This window comes from Bufo bufo, chromosome 6, assembly GCF_905171765.1.
Source record: "Bufo bufo chromosome 6, aBufBuf1.1, whole genome shotgun sequence".
NCBI classification, from domain to species: domain Eukaryota; kingdom Metazoa; phylum Chordata; class Amphibia; order Anura; family Bufonidae; genus Bufo; species Bufo bufo.
Genome location: NC_053394.1, coordinates 299,023,233 through 299,040,460, shown reverse-complemented (window position 1 = coordinate 299,040,460; position 17,228 = coordinate 299,023,233). Strand labels below are relative to the sequence as shown.

The window sequence follows — 17,228 nt, the reverse complement described above, 5'->3', positions numbered from 1 at the left end:
TCCATATGGCCATATACAATGCTTACATTGCCCTGTAGCACACCTATGCATGAATGTAATGGTACCTTTGTCTTTACACTTGCAGAAGCTGGAAAAATGAACTTTGATTGATATGCAAATGAGCACTCGCAAGTGCCCAGGGGCGGCGTTCACTGTGTTGGTGCCCAGGCTGCCCTGCCTTTTTTCATTGATCCCCGGCCCCAGCCATTTGCATATCAATCAAACTCCGTTTTTCCAGCTTCTGCAAGTGTAAAGACAAAGACAAAGGTACTATTACATTCATGTATAGGTGTGCTATAGGGCAATGTAAGCACTGTATATGGCCATATGGAGGTGACAGACTCCCTTTAATAAAAAAAAAAGAGTTGAAGTCCTATTTGTCCTTTATACTTTCTGTCCTTTTATAATCCAATCATGATTTTGGTTTCAGGAAACTTGACCAAATGCCCCCTGTGTGTGCCCATCTATAGCCTTATCTGTCTGCCCTTAGGTTGCAGGCTGTAAACTGCAGTAAAACTGCCAGCCAGTCTGTAATCTGCAGGCTTCCCTGCTTCAGTTCTCTTCTGCTAGTGAAAATATATTTTAGAACCGCAGAATAAGCAATTACTGACGACTGTCTTGCAGTCTGTGCTGCCATGTACAAGGAGCTGTCAAGGGGCGCAGCTGTTTTATGGTTTTGTATGACTAAATAACAAAGATGGCCACTGTGTAGTTCAGACGGCAGCGTCAGCCCCTATGTCTGTTACGCAATGTGTCCGGAACACATGCTGTATTATGTTATTACTGGACTGGCGCTGCGCCTTAATCTACATTATATCACGGGCACAGCGGTGGAGAACTGTTTTAGAAGTAATGCCCAGGAGTTGTGGTACAGGACAGCCACGTAGTGACATATACAATATAAATATAGGAATATAAATATGCAGTCGGCAGGGAGGATGCTGCGGATCGGTGATCACCACATATAGTAATATGGGAAAGCTATTTCAATACATAGGACAGCTAGTGTTTTGGTACAACTGAAGGAATCATTTTCTTGGAGCCAGTGCCTTGTGAATGGTGATGCAAGGCCTTGTGCATTGACTTGGTTTCTCCATTCCTTGCAGTTCCTGCCACGTACAGAAGATCCCCTTTGGCTACAGCCATGCCAGAAAGCCTTATGTGGCCTGGAAGTGAGAGAAGAGAGTGAGTTATATGTGAATACTTATTAATCAGCTTTTCCTCAGGATAAGCCACCACTAGCTGATCGTGGGGGGTCGTGAGGATAGGCCATCACTTAGTAAAAGTTGGACAACCTCTTTAAAAATAATATGTTTATCCTTGGAAATAAGTACTGAATCTGGGATTTTAAATACAATTGTAAATTAGACTTTGTTAAGGAGATTACAAATTACCATTAAAGGAGTTGGTGATAGAATAGGTCTGATGGGACTCTCATTGATCATGAGAACAGGGGGTCAACCAGTCCCTATGTGAAATTACACACATTCACCGAAGAACTGCCTGTAAAGTTTTGTGGGTTTACAACAGGCACAACAGTCAGCAGGTGACTACAGCCTTCATGTATTGTTAGGTTCACATGGAGGATTTTGCAAAACCCAAATCTTCTGTGATTTCTACTTCAAAAACTTTCATGGTTTTTGCCACTGATTTTCTCTTTGAATGCCGCAGACCCACCTGCAGTTTATCCACAGTGAATGCTTCGAGATGCATCTGTCTGGACACTGTGCCAAAAAGGGACATGTCCCTTCTTGGCAATTTGCCAGCTGCGTGAACGGCAGCAAGGCCTCCCATTGAAAACAATGTGAGGTGGGCGCCACGCGGTAGCTGCTGGAACTGTAATGCCCTGGAGCAGGGGTGCTTTGAAGTCTAGACATTTGTGGACATTTGCCCCTGTTTCCCATTAGCAAAGTCATCAACTCCTTACTTTATTTCACTTTAAAGGGTTAACTTGGACTGACTTGCACTGCTTGGTAGTGTGTAACTGCATTTTATATGTATGTTGTGATATATATCCTGTTCATTTACACTGTGTTTGCATGGCTCTGTGGAAAGGGGTAATGAATACTCTGAGACTTTTGGGGCTTTCTAGCTAATAATGAGAAGCTGGTAATTTTCCACAGCTACCATAAGGTTTAAAGAGGACCTTTTACGGGAATTTTCTAGTTTAATTAAATACCTTTCCTTATAGGGTACCCCCCGCTGATGCTGCCACCCTGGTTGTTTTTTTAAAATACCACTCGTATGCCCCGCTGTGCCCCCTGCAGTTTTCCCACTCAGTATGTTAATCCTGAGCATCGGTACAGGGAGAAGGAGACGCCAGGGTTTCTCAATGGGCGTCTCCTTCTCCCTGGCTGTGCTGCGATCCAATCACAGCAGAGAGCGTCACAGCCACGAAGAAGGTGAGCAGAATTTTCATTTTAACGTTGTACTAACATTCAGATTCATGTAAATGAGCAGTAGTGGGAGTGGCGCTTACAATTCCAATAGATGGCGCTGTGACAGTGAAATCTTATTATTGTGCCGAATGCATAGGTTAAGATTATGAGTCTAATAGATGGTGCCCTCTTTTTGAGGAGTGAATTATACTAGGATTATGATTATATCATCAACTCTGCTGCCCTTTTAACCCCCTAGATGCCGTGGTGACTAATCACCTACAGCATCTTTAGGGTTAATCTGCTCTGCCATACTTGAGTGAGGACGTGGTGGACGTTGCTCCAGAAAAGTGCCAAGAAGCTTAAAAAGTCGCAAATTATGGTACACATATGTCATGCGCCATAATCGGTGACTTTTTTACATCACTATAGTGGCATAAGACAATTAGTAAATATCTTCTATTGTGTCTGTGTGACCAAAAATCAGGGTGCATGACTTGCAGAAACACAGGGCATCACTGTGCTAATTGGTGAGAGAGTTCAGACCCCCATGATGAGTATTGATGGCCTATAATAGCGCTCAGCAACCTTTGGGCAGCAACGCAGCTATAGCGTAGTTCTGTCCTATTCTTGTTCATGTTGCAGACAAGGACAGGCATTGTTACAATGGATCCGCAAAAAAACAAAACAAAAATAAATGCATGCAATATGGATGTCACACAGACATCATCCGTATTTTTTGTGGATCCATGTTTTGCGGACCATAAAATACATACATTTGTGTGCATGAGCCATTAGAGTAAGGGCTCATGCACATGACTGTATGTATTTTGTGGTCCGCAAAAACTGGATCCGCAAAAAATACGGATGACGGATGATGTCCGTGTGCATTCCGTATTTTGTGGAACGGAACAGCTACATACGGTCGTGTGCATGAGCCCTTAGGGTTACGATTAATAATAGGGTCAGTATTAGGGTTACCGTTATTATTAGGGTTGGTATTACAGTTAGGAGTCCAGATTAGGAATAGTAATAAGGTTAGGGTCAGTATTAGGATTAGGGTTATTATTACAGTTAGGGTCAGTATTAGGATTAGGGTTATTATTACAGTTAGGGTCAGTATTAGGGTAAGGGGTCAATATTACAGTTTGGATCAGTATTAGGGCCAGGGGTCAGTTTTTGGGCACATGAACAGAAAAGGGAAGGACAGTCTCAACTAACATGTCCCAGAGGGGTCCCGCGATGATTATGCAGCGACGCAGGCAGGCCTCTTCTGGCAGGTCTGCTCTGGTGTAACGTCGCAGGTGGTGCGATGACATCATCTACGTTGCAGAGAAGCTCCTAGAATGGAGGGACAGGGAACCAATCGTTCCCTTCTTCCGCTGGAGCTGTCAGATGCAATTGAGTGCAGGAGCTCCAGAAACCAAGTGAATTCACCTGGTGCCTGGGGTCATTGCTGGACTGGGGTTCCTAGGGCCCACTCGAAGAACTGATTCTGGGGCCCACCCTATAACTCCCAGAATCCTCATTTCACATCTATGGGAGTTACAAGAACAGCTGAGTAAATGTGCATGCTGGGAGTTGTAGTTTCACAGCAGCTGAAGTGCCGAAGGCAGTGGCATAGCTAAAGGCTCATGGGCCCCTTACCTCAGTGCTTTGTGGCCAGGGGCAGGGAAGCACATAGCCTTTAAGGTGCCTGAGGCAAAAATTGAAACGGCAACACCTACCCCCCGTACAAAATTTTTGACCTAACCCCTTCTCTTCAGCCAGAGGAGTGACTTGACCAGCATGTATAATACCGGTGTCTTCTTAAGCGGCACAGGAGTCTTTGGACTCCCTCAGACTCCTGGGCCCGGTAGCGACTGCTACCTCTGCATCCCCTATAGCTATACCCCTGCCGAAGGTTGCTGAGCGCTATTGTAGGCCATCAATACTGATCATGGGGGTCTGAACTCTCCCAGCAATCAGAACAGTGATGCCAAGGATGCTCCGTGTTTCTGCAAGTCATGCACCCTGATTTTTGGTCACAAAGACACAATGGAGGACATTTACTAATCGTTTTATGCCACTATACTAATGTAAAAAAGTCACCGATTATGGCGCATGACATGTGTACTATAATTTGCGACTTTTTAAGCTTCTTGGCACTTTTCTGGAGCAACGTCCACCTCGTCCTCACTCAAGTATGGCAGAGCGGATTAACCCCATAGATGCTGCGGGTGATTAGGCACCACGGCATCTAGCGGGTGTAGGAAGGCGCAAGGGTCTGTCGTTGATGGAAGGTATGTGTCACCGAGGTTCCTGGCCTCGGTGAAGTAAGAGCCGGTATTTTCAGGTGTCAGCGGCAGCTAATGCTGATTGACACTTTGCTATTTTAGTATGGCTGTATAGCTGATCCGCGGCGGCTCTTACTGGGAATAGCTAAAGTGATGGGTGGGTGACTACTCCCCACGTTCCAGGCTGGGTCTTGACTGGCCTATAAAAAACCCAGCCAGCAGTGTCAGCTGTGAGTGGATTACTCCTCTCTGACAGTGGAGCTCTGTCAGTCTGTGTGTTGGGACCTGGGAGTTTGGGCTTGGAGTAAGGCTGTTACCTTGTTGGTGGGAAAGCAGCATTAGCTGACTTCTTCTTTGCTGCATGGTGTGAACGAACACCAGAATCACAAGGTGACTGTTTTACTTGAAACTGACTTTTTGTTTTGTAATTTACTTAATGTGTGAATAAACACTGAACTGTTTAATTTAAAGACTTTGTTGTTGTCTCTATACTACGTCTGCTAACCTGCCTACCAGAGCGAATCCCCACAGGGGTTAACAGGGCAGCAGAGTTGATGATATAATTATAATCCTAGTATAATTCACTCCTCAAAAAGAGGGCACCATCTATTAGATTCATAGTCTTAACCTATGCATTCGGCACAATACTAAGATTTCACTGTCACAGTGCCATCTATTGGAATTGTAAACTTAATCCTGTGTTAGTGTACTTTCACACTAACGTTAAAGTTTTCCTGTATTGAGTTCCATCCTAGGGGCTCAATACCGTAAAAAATTGATCAGTTTTATCCTAATGCATTCTGAATGGAGAGCAATCCGTTCAGGATGTCTTCAGTTCAGTCCTTTTACGGTACTTGGACTGAGAAAAAACCGCAGCATGCTGCATTTTTCTCTCCGGCCAAAAATCCTGAACACTTGCCGGAATTCCATTTTTTCCATTGGAATGTATTAGTGCCAGATCCGGCATCAAAATTGCCGCATTGACGGATCCGGTCTTCCGGGCTGCGCATGCGCAGACCTTTAAAAATGTAAAAAAATATAATACCGGATCCGTTTTTCTGGAGAGACAGATCCGGTATTGCAATGAATTTTTGAGACAACACATGGTTTCCGTTTGCATACAGATTGCTGGATTCGGCAAGCAGTTTCCATGACTGAACTGCCTGCCGGAATCTAGCAACGCAAGTGTAAAAGTACTCTTAGCTGTTGGAAATGTGGAGAAGCACAGCGCCCTCTAGTAGACATACAGAGGAATTAAATAACAGCATTTTGCATGTGGCACCACGCCCACTACTGCTCATTTACATGAATCTGAATGTTAGTACAACGTTAAAATGAAAATTCAAATGGGCTTCCTTTTTCATTTGACTTTTAGCAGGGAAAATGCCTGCAAGAGATGAAATTGAAATCTCAATCTACCATTTTCAGCTTCTACATGGTGTTTTCATTTGATTTATGATTTTGACATGAAAAACACACTATAGGAAGAGGAGAATTAATTGACAAAGTGGAAAAGGCTATTTATTTTTACATTTATTTTTTACACTTATTACCCACACTGGAGTTGGAAAAGAAAATTCAAATGGAGAAATTGAATTTTCTTTTTAATTTTGGCATGCATTTTGGAGACACTAGATGAAATTAAAATGTTAAAACGTTATTTTAATTATGATTTTAGTTTTTTCAATTTCATTTTAATTTTGGCAGGTTTTGCCTCCCATACACTCCACCCCTCTCATTAGAAGGTTCTAGTTTAGCCAGAAACTGTATATTCAGAGAGCAGTCAGAGACCCTAGTGTTCTGCAGTTAGGGAACAGTGCTTAGAAGTGGAGACTCTGCCAGACTATTCAGTGATCAGAAGAAGACTCTGAGACGGGGATACTCTGCCACAGACCTGGGATCACCAGCCTTTGGCCAGTGTACCAGCCTTCTGACAGAGATAGGGACAGCTAGCTCAGGCCTTTCCTCAGCATCAAACCCTTCTTCTGTCAGGGAGTAGACTAGAGAAGCCAGCCCTATGCCTCACCTGTACTGTTTTGCACCTGAATTCCTCCAGTAAAAAAGCACAATGGTTTACTGCAGACCCTGACTCTCTGGACTTATTTCCCATTGAGGTGCACCATGCTTTAACATCCATTACGGAGAGCAGCAACACTTGTCCAGGGGACCTAGCGTAGTGTTGGGGCCACCCCATACCCGGCCACTGCAATTCTGCAACATTATTCCGCCTGCAGTATGAACTAACTGTGGAGAACGGCATAGCCACATGCCACTCTGTAGAAGTTTTTCGCATATGAGAAATACATAATCAGTGTTTCTAGTTTGTTTTTCATATGGCAGTTTTGTAGTATTTCAGATGGGCATGAGGGCAGATAGGAGAGATTTTCTTACCACAGAGTGTCACTGAGAACATTTCTTCCATTGAAAGAATAAATTGGGACATCAGATTTATGGAGAGACAATTTACTATCAAAAAGAGAGTTCCAGTTTCTAAATAGCAGTTCACCCTACAAACAAGAAGAAATAGGATTTTGTATGAGTTGTACTTCTCTCACGTTTAATGGGGGTTTTCCCGATAGTTTCCGGTAGTTCAGTATTGATGGCCTAGTCTCAGGATAAGACATCAATATATGATCACTGGGCATTCAACTCTCGGAACTTTTGAAGCTATTTGAAGGGGCCTCTAAGGTGAGTACTGCAGCCTCTTCCTAGGCCTGTGACATCATATCCATCAGTCACATGGCCTTTGTGCAACTCAGTCCTGTTCAAGTGAATGGGCTTAAAGAGGTTCTCCAGGATTAGAAAAATATGGCTACTTTCTTCTAAAAAATAGCACCACTTCTTTCCACAGGTTGTGTGTGGTATTATAGCTCAGCCCCATTCAGTTCAATGGAGCTAAGCTGCAATACTAGACACAACCTATGGACAGGGGTGGTGCCATGTTTTTTCTAATTCTGGACAACCCCTTTAAAGGGAACCTGTCACCGGGATTTTGTGTATAGAGCTGAGGATATGGGTTGCTATATGGCCGCCAGCACATCAGCAATACCCAGTCCCCATAGCTCTGTGTGCGTTTATTGTGTAAAAAAAAACTATTTGATACATATGCAAATTAACCTGAGATGAGTCCTGTCCCTGAGATGAGTCAAGAATAACTTAACTATATATATATATATATATATATATATATATAGTTATTGTTATAGTATGAGACCGGATCAAACAGCTGATTGGAAGGGGTTCTGAGAGTCAGACCTTCATCGATCAGATCCTGAGGATAGGTCATCAGTATTTGATTCCCAGAAAGCCCCATTTAATGGAAATTGCTTACCTTCAAGTTCACAATGGGGAGACCTCTATCAGTCTTTTTTACTATAGAGGACAGTGATTGACTGGATGAAGAAAGAAGTGCTCTGAATGTCCCAAAAAGAGACATCTCTTGAGCCTGACGATAGCACTGTAAGTCAGCTCCCCGTATCCCGGTCATTTCTCCAGACAGAGGTATGTTTAGTGCTATTAGACGAAGCTGGTAATTCAATAGAAAGAAAGATAAAGATTACTACTCCTAGCACGCTGCAGCAAATGGGCACATCCCTGTCAGCAATGCTGTGGAGATGGAGTCGGATTCAGTTTTGGGTGGAACCAGAGTCAGTTGAAGTGTACCAATTCAAATTTTGGCTTCAAAATGAAGATATTAAATATCATATATTATTGATGTTTTATAATGCATTCATTAAATGCATAGCTTCTTGTATATTTGCTTTAATTTAGTGAAGTTTAGAAATTTCAATCATTAATATATGTATATTGTGTTCTATCAAGCTAAGGACAGTATTTATCAGCTAGTTATTATACATAAGCCAGGAGTTGGAGTGTGAAAATATATGGGAGTCAGAAACATACTTTCAGCTTTCTGACTGCAAAGCTTTCTGACTGCAAATGCTAATAATTAATTGATTACCATCCAGAAAGTGCCTTTGAACTCCCCTGAACCACTACAAGAGCAATTTTGATAATGTGAACATTTAGCTCTCTTACTGAAGGAATTCTTGGAGGGATACTTGGCAGCACTTCTACAGTGTCCTCATGAATATCAGAGTCTTCATCCTGAAAATACAGATTTCTCTTACTAAAACCGGGTTAGAACCTGGCCATAGCAGTTGATATGTACAAATCTGAGGACATAGAGCACTAATGGGTGAATTCATTATGTGACATGGTCAGCTCAAGTAAGAGTGGAACAAAGTGCACCCCAAGTTGAAAATAATACAGATATGCATTTACAATATCTACTATAAAATTACATCTGAGCAAAATATTGCATTTATTGCAGGTCTTTGTTAATACAGTTCTGCTCTACTCACTGTTACTTCCTCTGCCAATGAGGGGTCGTCATTTATTAAAGCCAAGTCAGACTCTTCCAGCTGAAAGAGACAGTTATCTGAGTAGCAACTAGGACTACAAATATAATTCATATACAGTGCATTCAGAAAGTCTTAAGACCCATCCACTTTTTATTTTTACATTTTGTCATGTTGTGGCCTTTTCCCCCATCCATCTGCACTCAGTTCCTGTCACGGTCCCTTCTGTGACAGATGTCAGGAGATCAAGGAGACTGACAGAGCGTGGAGGAATCTAATAGCCTCTTTGATTACTCTTTATTCAGTGTTTGTTTGTGACCTCATCCCCTGTTTCAGGTGTAGCTTAGTACTCATTACTCTACCCTATTTAGTGTTGCCCCACCCTTCTGACCGTGCGGTAGATAGCTTCATTTGGGTTTGGCAGAGCTGGTTTGAGGTCGTCTCTGGTGTTCCTGCTATTCCATCACTACAGAAGTTAAAGGGGTATTCTCTTACGTCCTACCAGCAGCACAAGTGGGGAGTTCTCCCCTGTGAAACTGGTAGGACAGGTGTAATTTTTGTTGACATTAAATTCCCTACCAAGCACTAATTAAATAATTAGTAAAACCCACCCCTATAAAAGGGCAGACTGCCCCATTCACAGTGCTTTTTTTCTCTGTCCCTGTGGACAGTAGGACGGGTCAGGCTGCGGCCTGTTACCTTAAAAATTCTTTATTTATTTTATCTTTCCCTACCAGCTAAATCCTTATTTTTCTTTAGGTTAACGTTTCAGGTGACGACTTCCGGGTCTCGCGCCGGGCATTTCTATTAAACTATAGATAGAACTAGGTAGCGGTGCCCTAGTAGGAGTGTTGTTATTAATATATTTATATAATATATTCATAAGACTAAAAATTCCAAAGGGATAAAGAAAATATTATGGTATAGGGGCGGGACTACCAGCGGGGCAGAGCCTAAGGGGGAAGGTGGAGTTCTCCACCTATATAAACCCACAAGCAAGCGGAGCTCTAACTCTTTCCTTGCAGAGAGCTATTGCTGCGGTTCTGTGGCTATTTCTAAGACTTGCTCAAGTTTTTTTCTTCCAGATGGCGTCTCCTAATGACGATCAGCGCGGGAAGGCTTCCCACAAGCAGAGACACCTAACCTGCGCCTCTTGCGAGATGCCAATTCCGGACTCCTATTTGTACAATAGGTGTCCGCTGTGTTGTCCTCCTCAGCCTTAGCCCACCATGAGCGACATGTTTGGCTGGATGAAAGACTTCATGGGTAACTCCATTTCCGAGATCAAAAGTGCCCTCTCTTCCAAGAGATCAAGAATATCTTCACCGGGTACGGGGCCTATGGCGGAAGACGCTATCTCCGTGGACGACCGCTCCTCCTCCTCGGATGATGAAGACTTGTTGTACTTGTTTCCAGCCGAAAAAACTCAAAGGCTTTTGCGCTCCATCCGGTCAAGGGATCGTGATGTTGAGCAAGGGGAAGCTCCGCCGTCCACCTCTAGGGGGCTAAGGACCTTCAAAGTGGACGAGAACCTTAAGAGATTGATGCTAACCGAGTGGAAGCACCCGGAGAAGGGTCCAGTCCTAAACAAGAGGTTCAAACTAATGTTTCCCCTCCATGAGTCGGAGTCAAACCTTTGGGTACCGCCTCCGAAGGTCGACATGGCGATTTCCAAATTGTCTATAAGGACCCTAGTCCCGTCAGATGACGGTAGTAACCTCCAGGACCCGTTAGATTGGAGGGCTGAATGCACCTTAAGGCGCAATTACTCCGCGGCGGCAGCCTCCGCTTCGGTGGCTGTTGCCTCCTCCGAGTTTGCGGGGACTTCGTACGCTCCCGCATCCTGAGGATTCAGTCTGACCTAGAGGCTGGGGTGGCCAGAACGAACATTCTGGATCAATTCAAAACCCTTCTGCTGGGAGCGGACTTTTTATGAGATGCTTCGGCGTAACATTTAAAGCTTGCTGCGAAAGGTATGGCGCTTTCTTCTGCCAGCCGTAGACCCCTCTGGCTGCGCCCTTGGATCGCCGACAATGCCTCCAAGTTCAATTTATGCGGCCTGCCCTATGAGCCCGGGAGGCTATTTGGTTCCGAGCTGGACAGGCTCATTGAGAGCCTGTCAGACAAAAAAGGGAAAAATCTCCCTCAACAGTCCTTTCGGGGCCGCAGTAGGTCCGGGAACACAAGACCCCAGGGCCTCTCTAGGTCCCAGAGATGCCAGGGGTCTTTCAGACGTGGACGAGGTCGCGGTCGGGGCAAAGATCGCAAAGCGGACCTATAACTCTCCCGCTTACCTTCCCCCTTCCCCTCCAGGCCCTCCTTGCAACGCACAACTTTTAAGTTCTCCTCCGGTTGGAGGTCATCTAAGTTTTTTTCAGACTGCAAGAAATTCCGGACCAGTGGGTCCTAAATATAATTTTGTCCGGTTACACGATAGATTTCGTGTCTCCCCCTCAGGAGAAGTTTGTGTTAACTCGGACTCTACCTCAAACCAAACAGAAGATCCTGGAGGACGCGGTCCTCCTTTACCTTCACAAGAGGGCCCTAGAGGAGGTTCCCTCCCACGAACGAGGGCGGGGGGTGTATTCCCCAATTTTTCTAGTCCCAAAGCCTTCCGGAGACTGGCGCATGATAATAGATCTGCGCTACCTAAATCGCTTCATAAAGCAGAAGCGCTTCAGAATGGAGACCATCCGCTCCTTGATCAACATCCTAAACCCTGGAGACCTCATGGTCACCATAGATCTAAAGGACGCTTATCTTCATGTTCCTATTCATCCAATTCACCGAAAGTTCCTAAGAGTTGCGGTCTCCATAAAGGGTGTGGTAAAGCATTACCAGTTTGCTGTTCTACCCTTTGGCATCTCTTCCGCTCCCCACACCTTTACCAAGGTTGTGGCTCTGGTTGTTGCCAAGCTCAGGCTTCAAGGGCTAGAAATCGTGCCATATATAGACGACTGGCTTCTAAAAGCCGCTTCTCTAGACGTTCTTCAAACCCATCTTCAGCTGGCTCTTCAGACACTCCAGCGCTTTGGCTGGCTGATCAATTGGGAGAAGTCCCAGATCCTGCCTTCCACCTCCAGGGTATTCCTGGGATTTATAGTGGATTCTCAAAGAATGACGCTTTCTCTCTCTCCGGAAAGGAAAGATCGAGTCATAAGAGCCGCACAGTTCCTCATGGCACCTCGACAAGTGTCCATCAGAACACTTATGAAGATGTTGGGTTACATGTCAGCATCTGCGGAAGCAGTTCCTTGGGCCCTTTAGCACCTTCGTCCACTTCAAGAAGAAGTGTTAGCAGTCTGGAACCACAACCCCAGGGGGTTGGACAAGACTCACTCCCTGTCTGTCAAAGTCTGGTCCTCACTCAGATGGTGGAGGAACCTATCAGATGGGAGGTACTTGATTCAACCTCGTTGGATCACGTTGACCACAGATGCCTGCCTTCTAGGTTGGGGAGCCCATCTGGAAGACAGTCCAGTACAGGGTATCTGGACTCCACAGGAGAGGCTTTTCTCGTCCAATATGAGAGAGCAAAGAGCCGTACGTCTAGCTCTTTATCATTTTGCTCCTCTCATCTGCGGGAAGGCGGTGAGAGCACGACTGTGGTTGCTTATATCAACAGACAGGGAGGTACGAGGTCTCGACCTCTTCTCCAAGAAGTTGGTCTAATTCTCTCTTGGGCAGAGCTCAGTCTATCCCACCTTTCCGCGGTTCACATCAGGGGGGATATCAACATAGTTGCGGATCGGCTCAGTCGGGGTCTGCCAGTTCCAGGCGAATGGTCACTGAACAGGGACATCTTCACCCAGATCACCCAGATCACTCTACGTTGGGGCGACCCGGTTGAACGTGAAGGTGGACAAGTTCTGCTCCCTCTACAAGGAGGACAACCCTGTGGCGATAGACGCCCTGTCCATACCATGGAGGTTCAGGCTGGCATACATATTCCCTCCACTTTCCATGATACCAAGGGTATTGACGAAAATCAAACAAGACCAGACCCCGGTCATTGCAATAATACCATTCTGGCCGAAGAGGTCTTTGTTCACCCAGCTCATGATGATGAGTCAGGGCACTTATTGGAGACTTCTCCTAATGCAGGACCTAGTGTATCAGGACACAGGTCCCTACCTGGATCTGAGGAAACTCAATCTGACAGCCTGGAGATTGACAGGTCCCTACTAGAAGCTAGAGGGCTTTCTGCAGAGGTCTTGAGAACTATTTCACACTCCCGTGCGGAGTCTACAAACAAGGCGTACTCAAGAATTCACAAGATCTTTCTTCAGTGGTGTGCTGTTAAAGAGGTAGTACCCTCAGATCCTCCTCTTTCAGCTATTTTACAATTCCTGCAGGATGGCCTGGACAAGGGTCTATGCCCGTCTACTCTCAGAGTCCATACCAGTGCTCTTTCTGCCTTTCCAGGTAGACCATTATCTCAAGACCCCCTACTCAGGAGGTTCCTCCAAGGGAGCCGAAAGATTAAAACCTAGAATCCTGAGACCTATCCCTGGTTGGGATTTATCCGTTGTTCTAAAGGGGCTATCCTCTCCCGCCTTTGAACCCCTGGAGAATGTAGACCTTAGATTCCTATCTTTAAAGGTCACATTCCTACTGGCCATAACATCGGCCAAAAGGATTGGAGAGTTACAGACCTTGGCGGCCGCTGAGCCTTATACCCTCTTTCTCCATGACAGTGTCCTGTTGAGATTTTTACCGACCTTTGCTCCCAAAGTTCCATCATTCGGAAACCGAAATCAGACCATCTCCTTGCCGGTCCTATGTCCCACTCCGTCATCTCCTGAAGAGGAAGCCCTTCACTCCTTGGACATTTCCAGGAATCTCAGAATCTACCTGAACAGGACTGCGGACTTTAGAAAATCAGAGCACCTTCTGCTCTCCTTCTCGGGTAAAAACAAAAGTCTAAAGGCCTCCAAACCCTCTCTGAGTAGATGGGTAAAAGAGGCAATCCGGGAAGCTTTTCTAGCCCAGGGGTTAGCTCCTCCATCCTTTGTCACTGCCCACTCCACAAGGGCAATATCGACTTCCTTCGCGGAAAGAAGTTTAGTCCCGCTAGAACAGATTTGTGCTGCGGCTTCTTGGAGCTCCCACAGCACTTTCATTAAACACTATCGCCTAGGGCGCTCTGAGGGGTTGGCATTCGGACACACCATTCTATCTGCCGCCCTCTCATAATAAAAAAAAAAAAAGGGGTATTTTTGAGTACCTAGTAGGTGGGACCCTCCCAATTTGTCCGTGTTACTTGCTAGGTCCCCACTTGTGCTGCTAGTAGGACATAAGGGAAGCGTTAATTTTAACGTAAATTTGTTTTCCCTTAGTCCTAACAGAAGCACACAAATTTCCTACCCTTGTTTTGGTTCCTACTTGATAATAAAGCACTGTGAATGGGGCAGTCTGCCCTTTTATAGGGGTGGGTTTTACTAATTATTTAATTAGTGCTTGGTAGGGAATTTAATGTCAACAAAAATTCCACCTGTCCTACCAGTTTCACAGGGGAGAACTCCCCACTTGTGCTGCTGTTAGGACTAAGGGAAAACAAATTTACGTTAAAATTAACGCTTCTCATCTTCCCTCTTCATACTTACCTTTCTTGAGCTCGACGTTCACTTCCTAGATTCTTCTCCCGGCCGGGCCGCGCTTGCGCAGAAGACTGAAGATTTTCTCCAGGCCGGGCCGCGCAATGTCCTGAACGCGCACGCCACCGCGCATGCGCCAAAGTGACTTAGCGCGGCCCGGCGGGATTCGACAGGAGAGGTGGCCGTAACCAGGGGAGGCCAAAGACAACATCAGGTAAGAGGGGACTTATTTTCTAAACTGATTTTCTAACAGATTTAACAGTGATCATTAAGATGAGAATACCCCTTTAAGGTCCCTTTACATGGGCCAATATTGCAGACGATTGTTGGGGAGGAAGCATCTGAATACTTATGTCAATGCAATATAAGTAAGGGCCATAAGTAAGGCGAGTATGATTGCTTTAATTATTTTATGACAAGTGAGAAAGTGGATGGTGTACAGAGCATTTCACACATGACATCTAGCTAGTTGAAACATACCATAATTTTACTCCATCCCACGTTGGTCCTGAAGAAAGCACTACTTGGTTCCTTCACATACACCAGGCTGCCCTCTGCTACTTCCTCCCAAGCCTCAGTCATCTCCTCTTTGTTTGCAAAGACCCAACTCTGCACCTATTGCATCACAAGAAACAATATTATGCCTTCTCTCATGGAAAAATACATGATTGATATGTCATTCTGAAGATTTTTATCCAGACATCAAGACTAGTGAAGACTGGAAGATCAGGCCAGCAAGAACTATCCAGTCCATTACTATATTCAGCTAAATAATACACTGCTCAAAAAAATAAAGGGAACACAAAAATAACACATACTAGATCTGAATTAATTAAATATTCTTCTGAAATACTTTGTTCTTTACATAGTTGAATGTGCTGACAACAAAATCACACAAAAATAAAAAAATGGAAATCAAATTTTTCAACCCGTAGAGGTCTGGATTTGGAGTCACCCTCAAAATTAAAGTGGAAAAACACACTACAGGCTGATCCAACTTTGATGTAATGTCCTTAAAACAAGTCAAAATGAGGCTCAGTAGTGTGTGTGGCCTCCACGTGCCTGTATGACCTCCCTACAACACCTGTGCATGCTCCTGATGAGGTGGCGGACGGTCTCCTGAGGGATCTTCTCCCAGACCTGGACTAAAGCATCTGCCAACTCCTGGACAGTCTGTGGTGCAACGTGACGTTGGTGGATAGAGCGAGACATGATGTCCCAGATGTGCTCAATTGGATTCAGGTCTGGGGAACGGGCGGGCCAGTCCATAGCATCAATGCCTTCGTCTTGCAGGAACTGCTGACACACTCCAGCCACATGAGGTCTAGCATTGTCTTGCATTAGGAGGAACCCAGGGCCAACCGCACCAGCATATGGTCTCACAAGGGGTCTGAGGATCTCATCTCGGTACCTAATGGCAGTCAGGCTACCTCTGGCGAGCACATGGAGGGCTGTGCGGCCCTCCAAAGAAATGCCACCCCACACCATTACTGACCCAATGCCAAACCGGTCATGCTGGAGGATGTTGCAGGCAGCAGAACGTTCTCCACGGCGTCTCAAGATTCTGTCACGTCTGTCACATGTGTTCAGTGTGAACCTGCTTTCATCTGTGAAGAGCACAGGGTGCCAGTGGTGAATTTGCCAATCTTGGTGTTCTCTGGCAAATGCCAAACGTCCTGCACGGTGTTGGGCTGTAAGCACAACCCCCACCTGTGGACGTCGGGCCCTCATATCACCCTCATGGAGTCTGTTTCTGACCGTTTGAGCAGACACATGCACATTTGTGGCCTGCTGGAGGTCATTTTGCAGGGCTCTGGCAGTGCTCCTCCTGTTCCTCCTTGCACAAAGAAGGAGGTAGCGGTCCTGCTGCTGGGTTGTTGCCCTCCTATGGCCTCCTCCACGTCTCCCGATGTACTGGCCTGTCTCCTGGTAGCGCCTCCATGCTCTGGACACTACGCTGACAGACACAGCAAACCTTCTTGCCACAGCTCGCATTGATGTGCCATCCTGGATAAGCTGCACTACCTGAGCCACTTGTGTGGGTTGTAGACTCCGTCTCATGCTACCACTAGAGTGAAAGCACCGCCAGCATTCAAAAGTGACCAAAACATCAGCCAGGAAGCATAGGAACTGAGAAGTGGTCTGTGATCACCACCTGCAGAACCACTCCTTTATTGGGGGTGTCTTGCTAATTGCCTATAATTTCCACCTGTTGTCTATCCCATTTTCACAACAGCATGTGAAATTAATTGTCACTCAGTGTTGCTTCCTAAGTGGACAGTTTGATTTCACAGAAGTGTGATTGACTTGGAGTTACATTGTGTTGTTTAAGTGTTCCCTTTATTTTTTTGAGCAGTGTATAACACTCTCATCATAGTTGAGACTACACATTGGCAGAGGTAAAGCTAGGGGGTGATGGCGGATTATAAAGACTATAGGTAGGGGCAGGGGACAGGTAATACATACTGTATACCTCCGCAACAACTTTTAATGAATGGAGTGCTGTAGTAATGAATTTTGAATGCCACTACTAATTTTATAGTTGGGAGCTCAAAGAGAAGCCACAGGTGAAGAGATGACATATTTGGGGTGATTCATTTTTATAGAATATTATTA

General features: G+C 45.3%; 1 protein-coding gene across 1 annotated transcript in view; it reads right to left on the bottom strand.

The window, feature by feature from the left end:
* Nucleotides 1-376: 376 nt before the first annotated feature.
* Nucleotides 377-17,228, bottom strand: part of LOC121005690 (collagen alpha-1(XV) chain-like) — a 68,884-nt gene continuing 52,032 nt past the window's right edge. The window contains exons 12-17 of the mRNA XM_040438464.1: nucleotides 15,093-15,227; nucleotides 9,019-9,078; nucleotides 8,693-8,761; nucleotides 7,986-8,180; nucleotides 7,046-7,161; nucleotides 377-1,166 (exon numbers count right to left, since the gene is read on the bottom strand). Of these exons, the coding sequence (XP_040294398.1) occupies nucleotides 956-1,166; nucleotides 7,046-7,161; nucleotides 7,986-8,180; nucleotides 8,693-8,761; nucleotides 9,019-9,078; nucleotides 15,093-15,227 (786 nt within the window). The 3' untranslated portion in view covers nucleotides 377-955. The remainder of the gene's footprint in view (nucleotides 1,167-7,045; nucleotides 7,162-7,985; nucleotides 8,181-8,692; nucleotides 8,762-9,018; nucleotides 9,079-15,092; nucleotides 15,228-17,228) is intronic.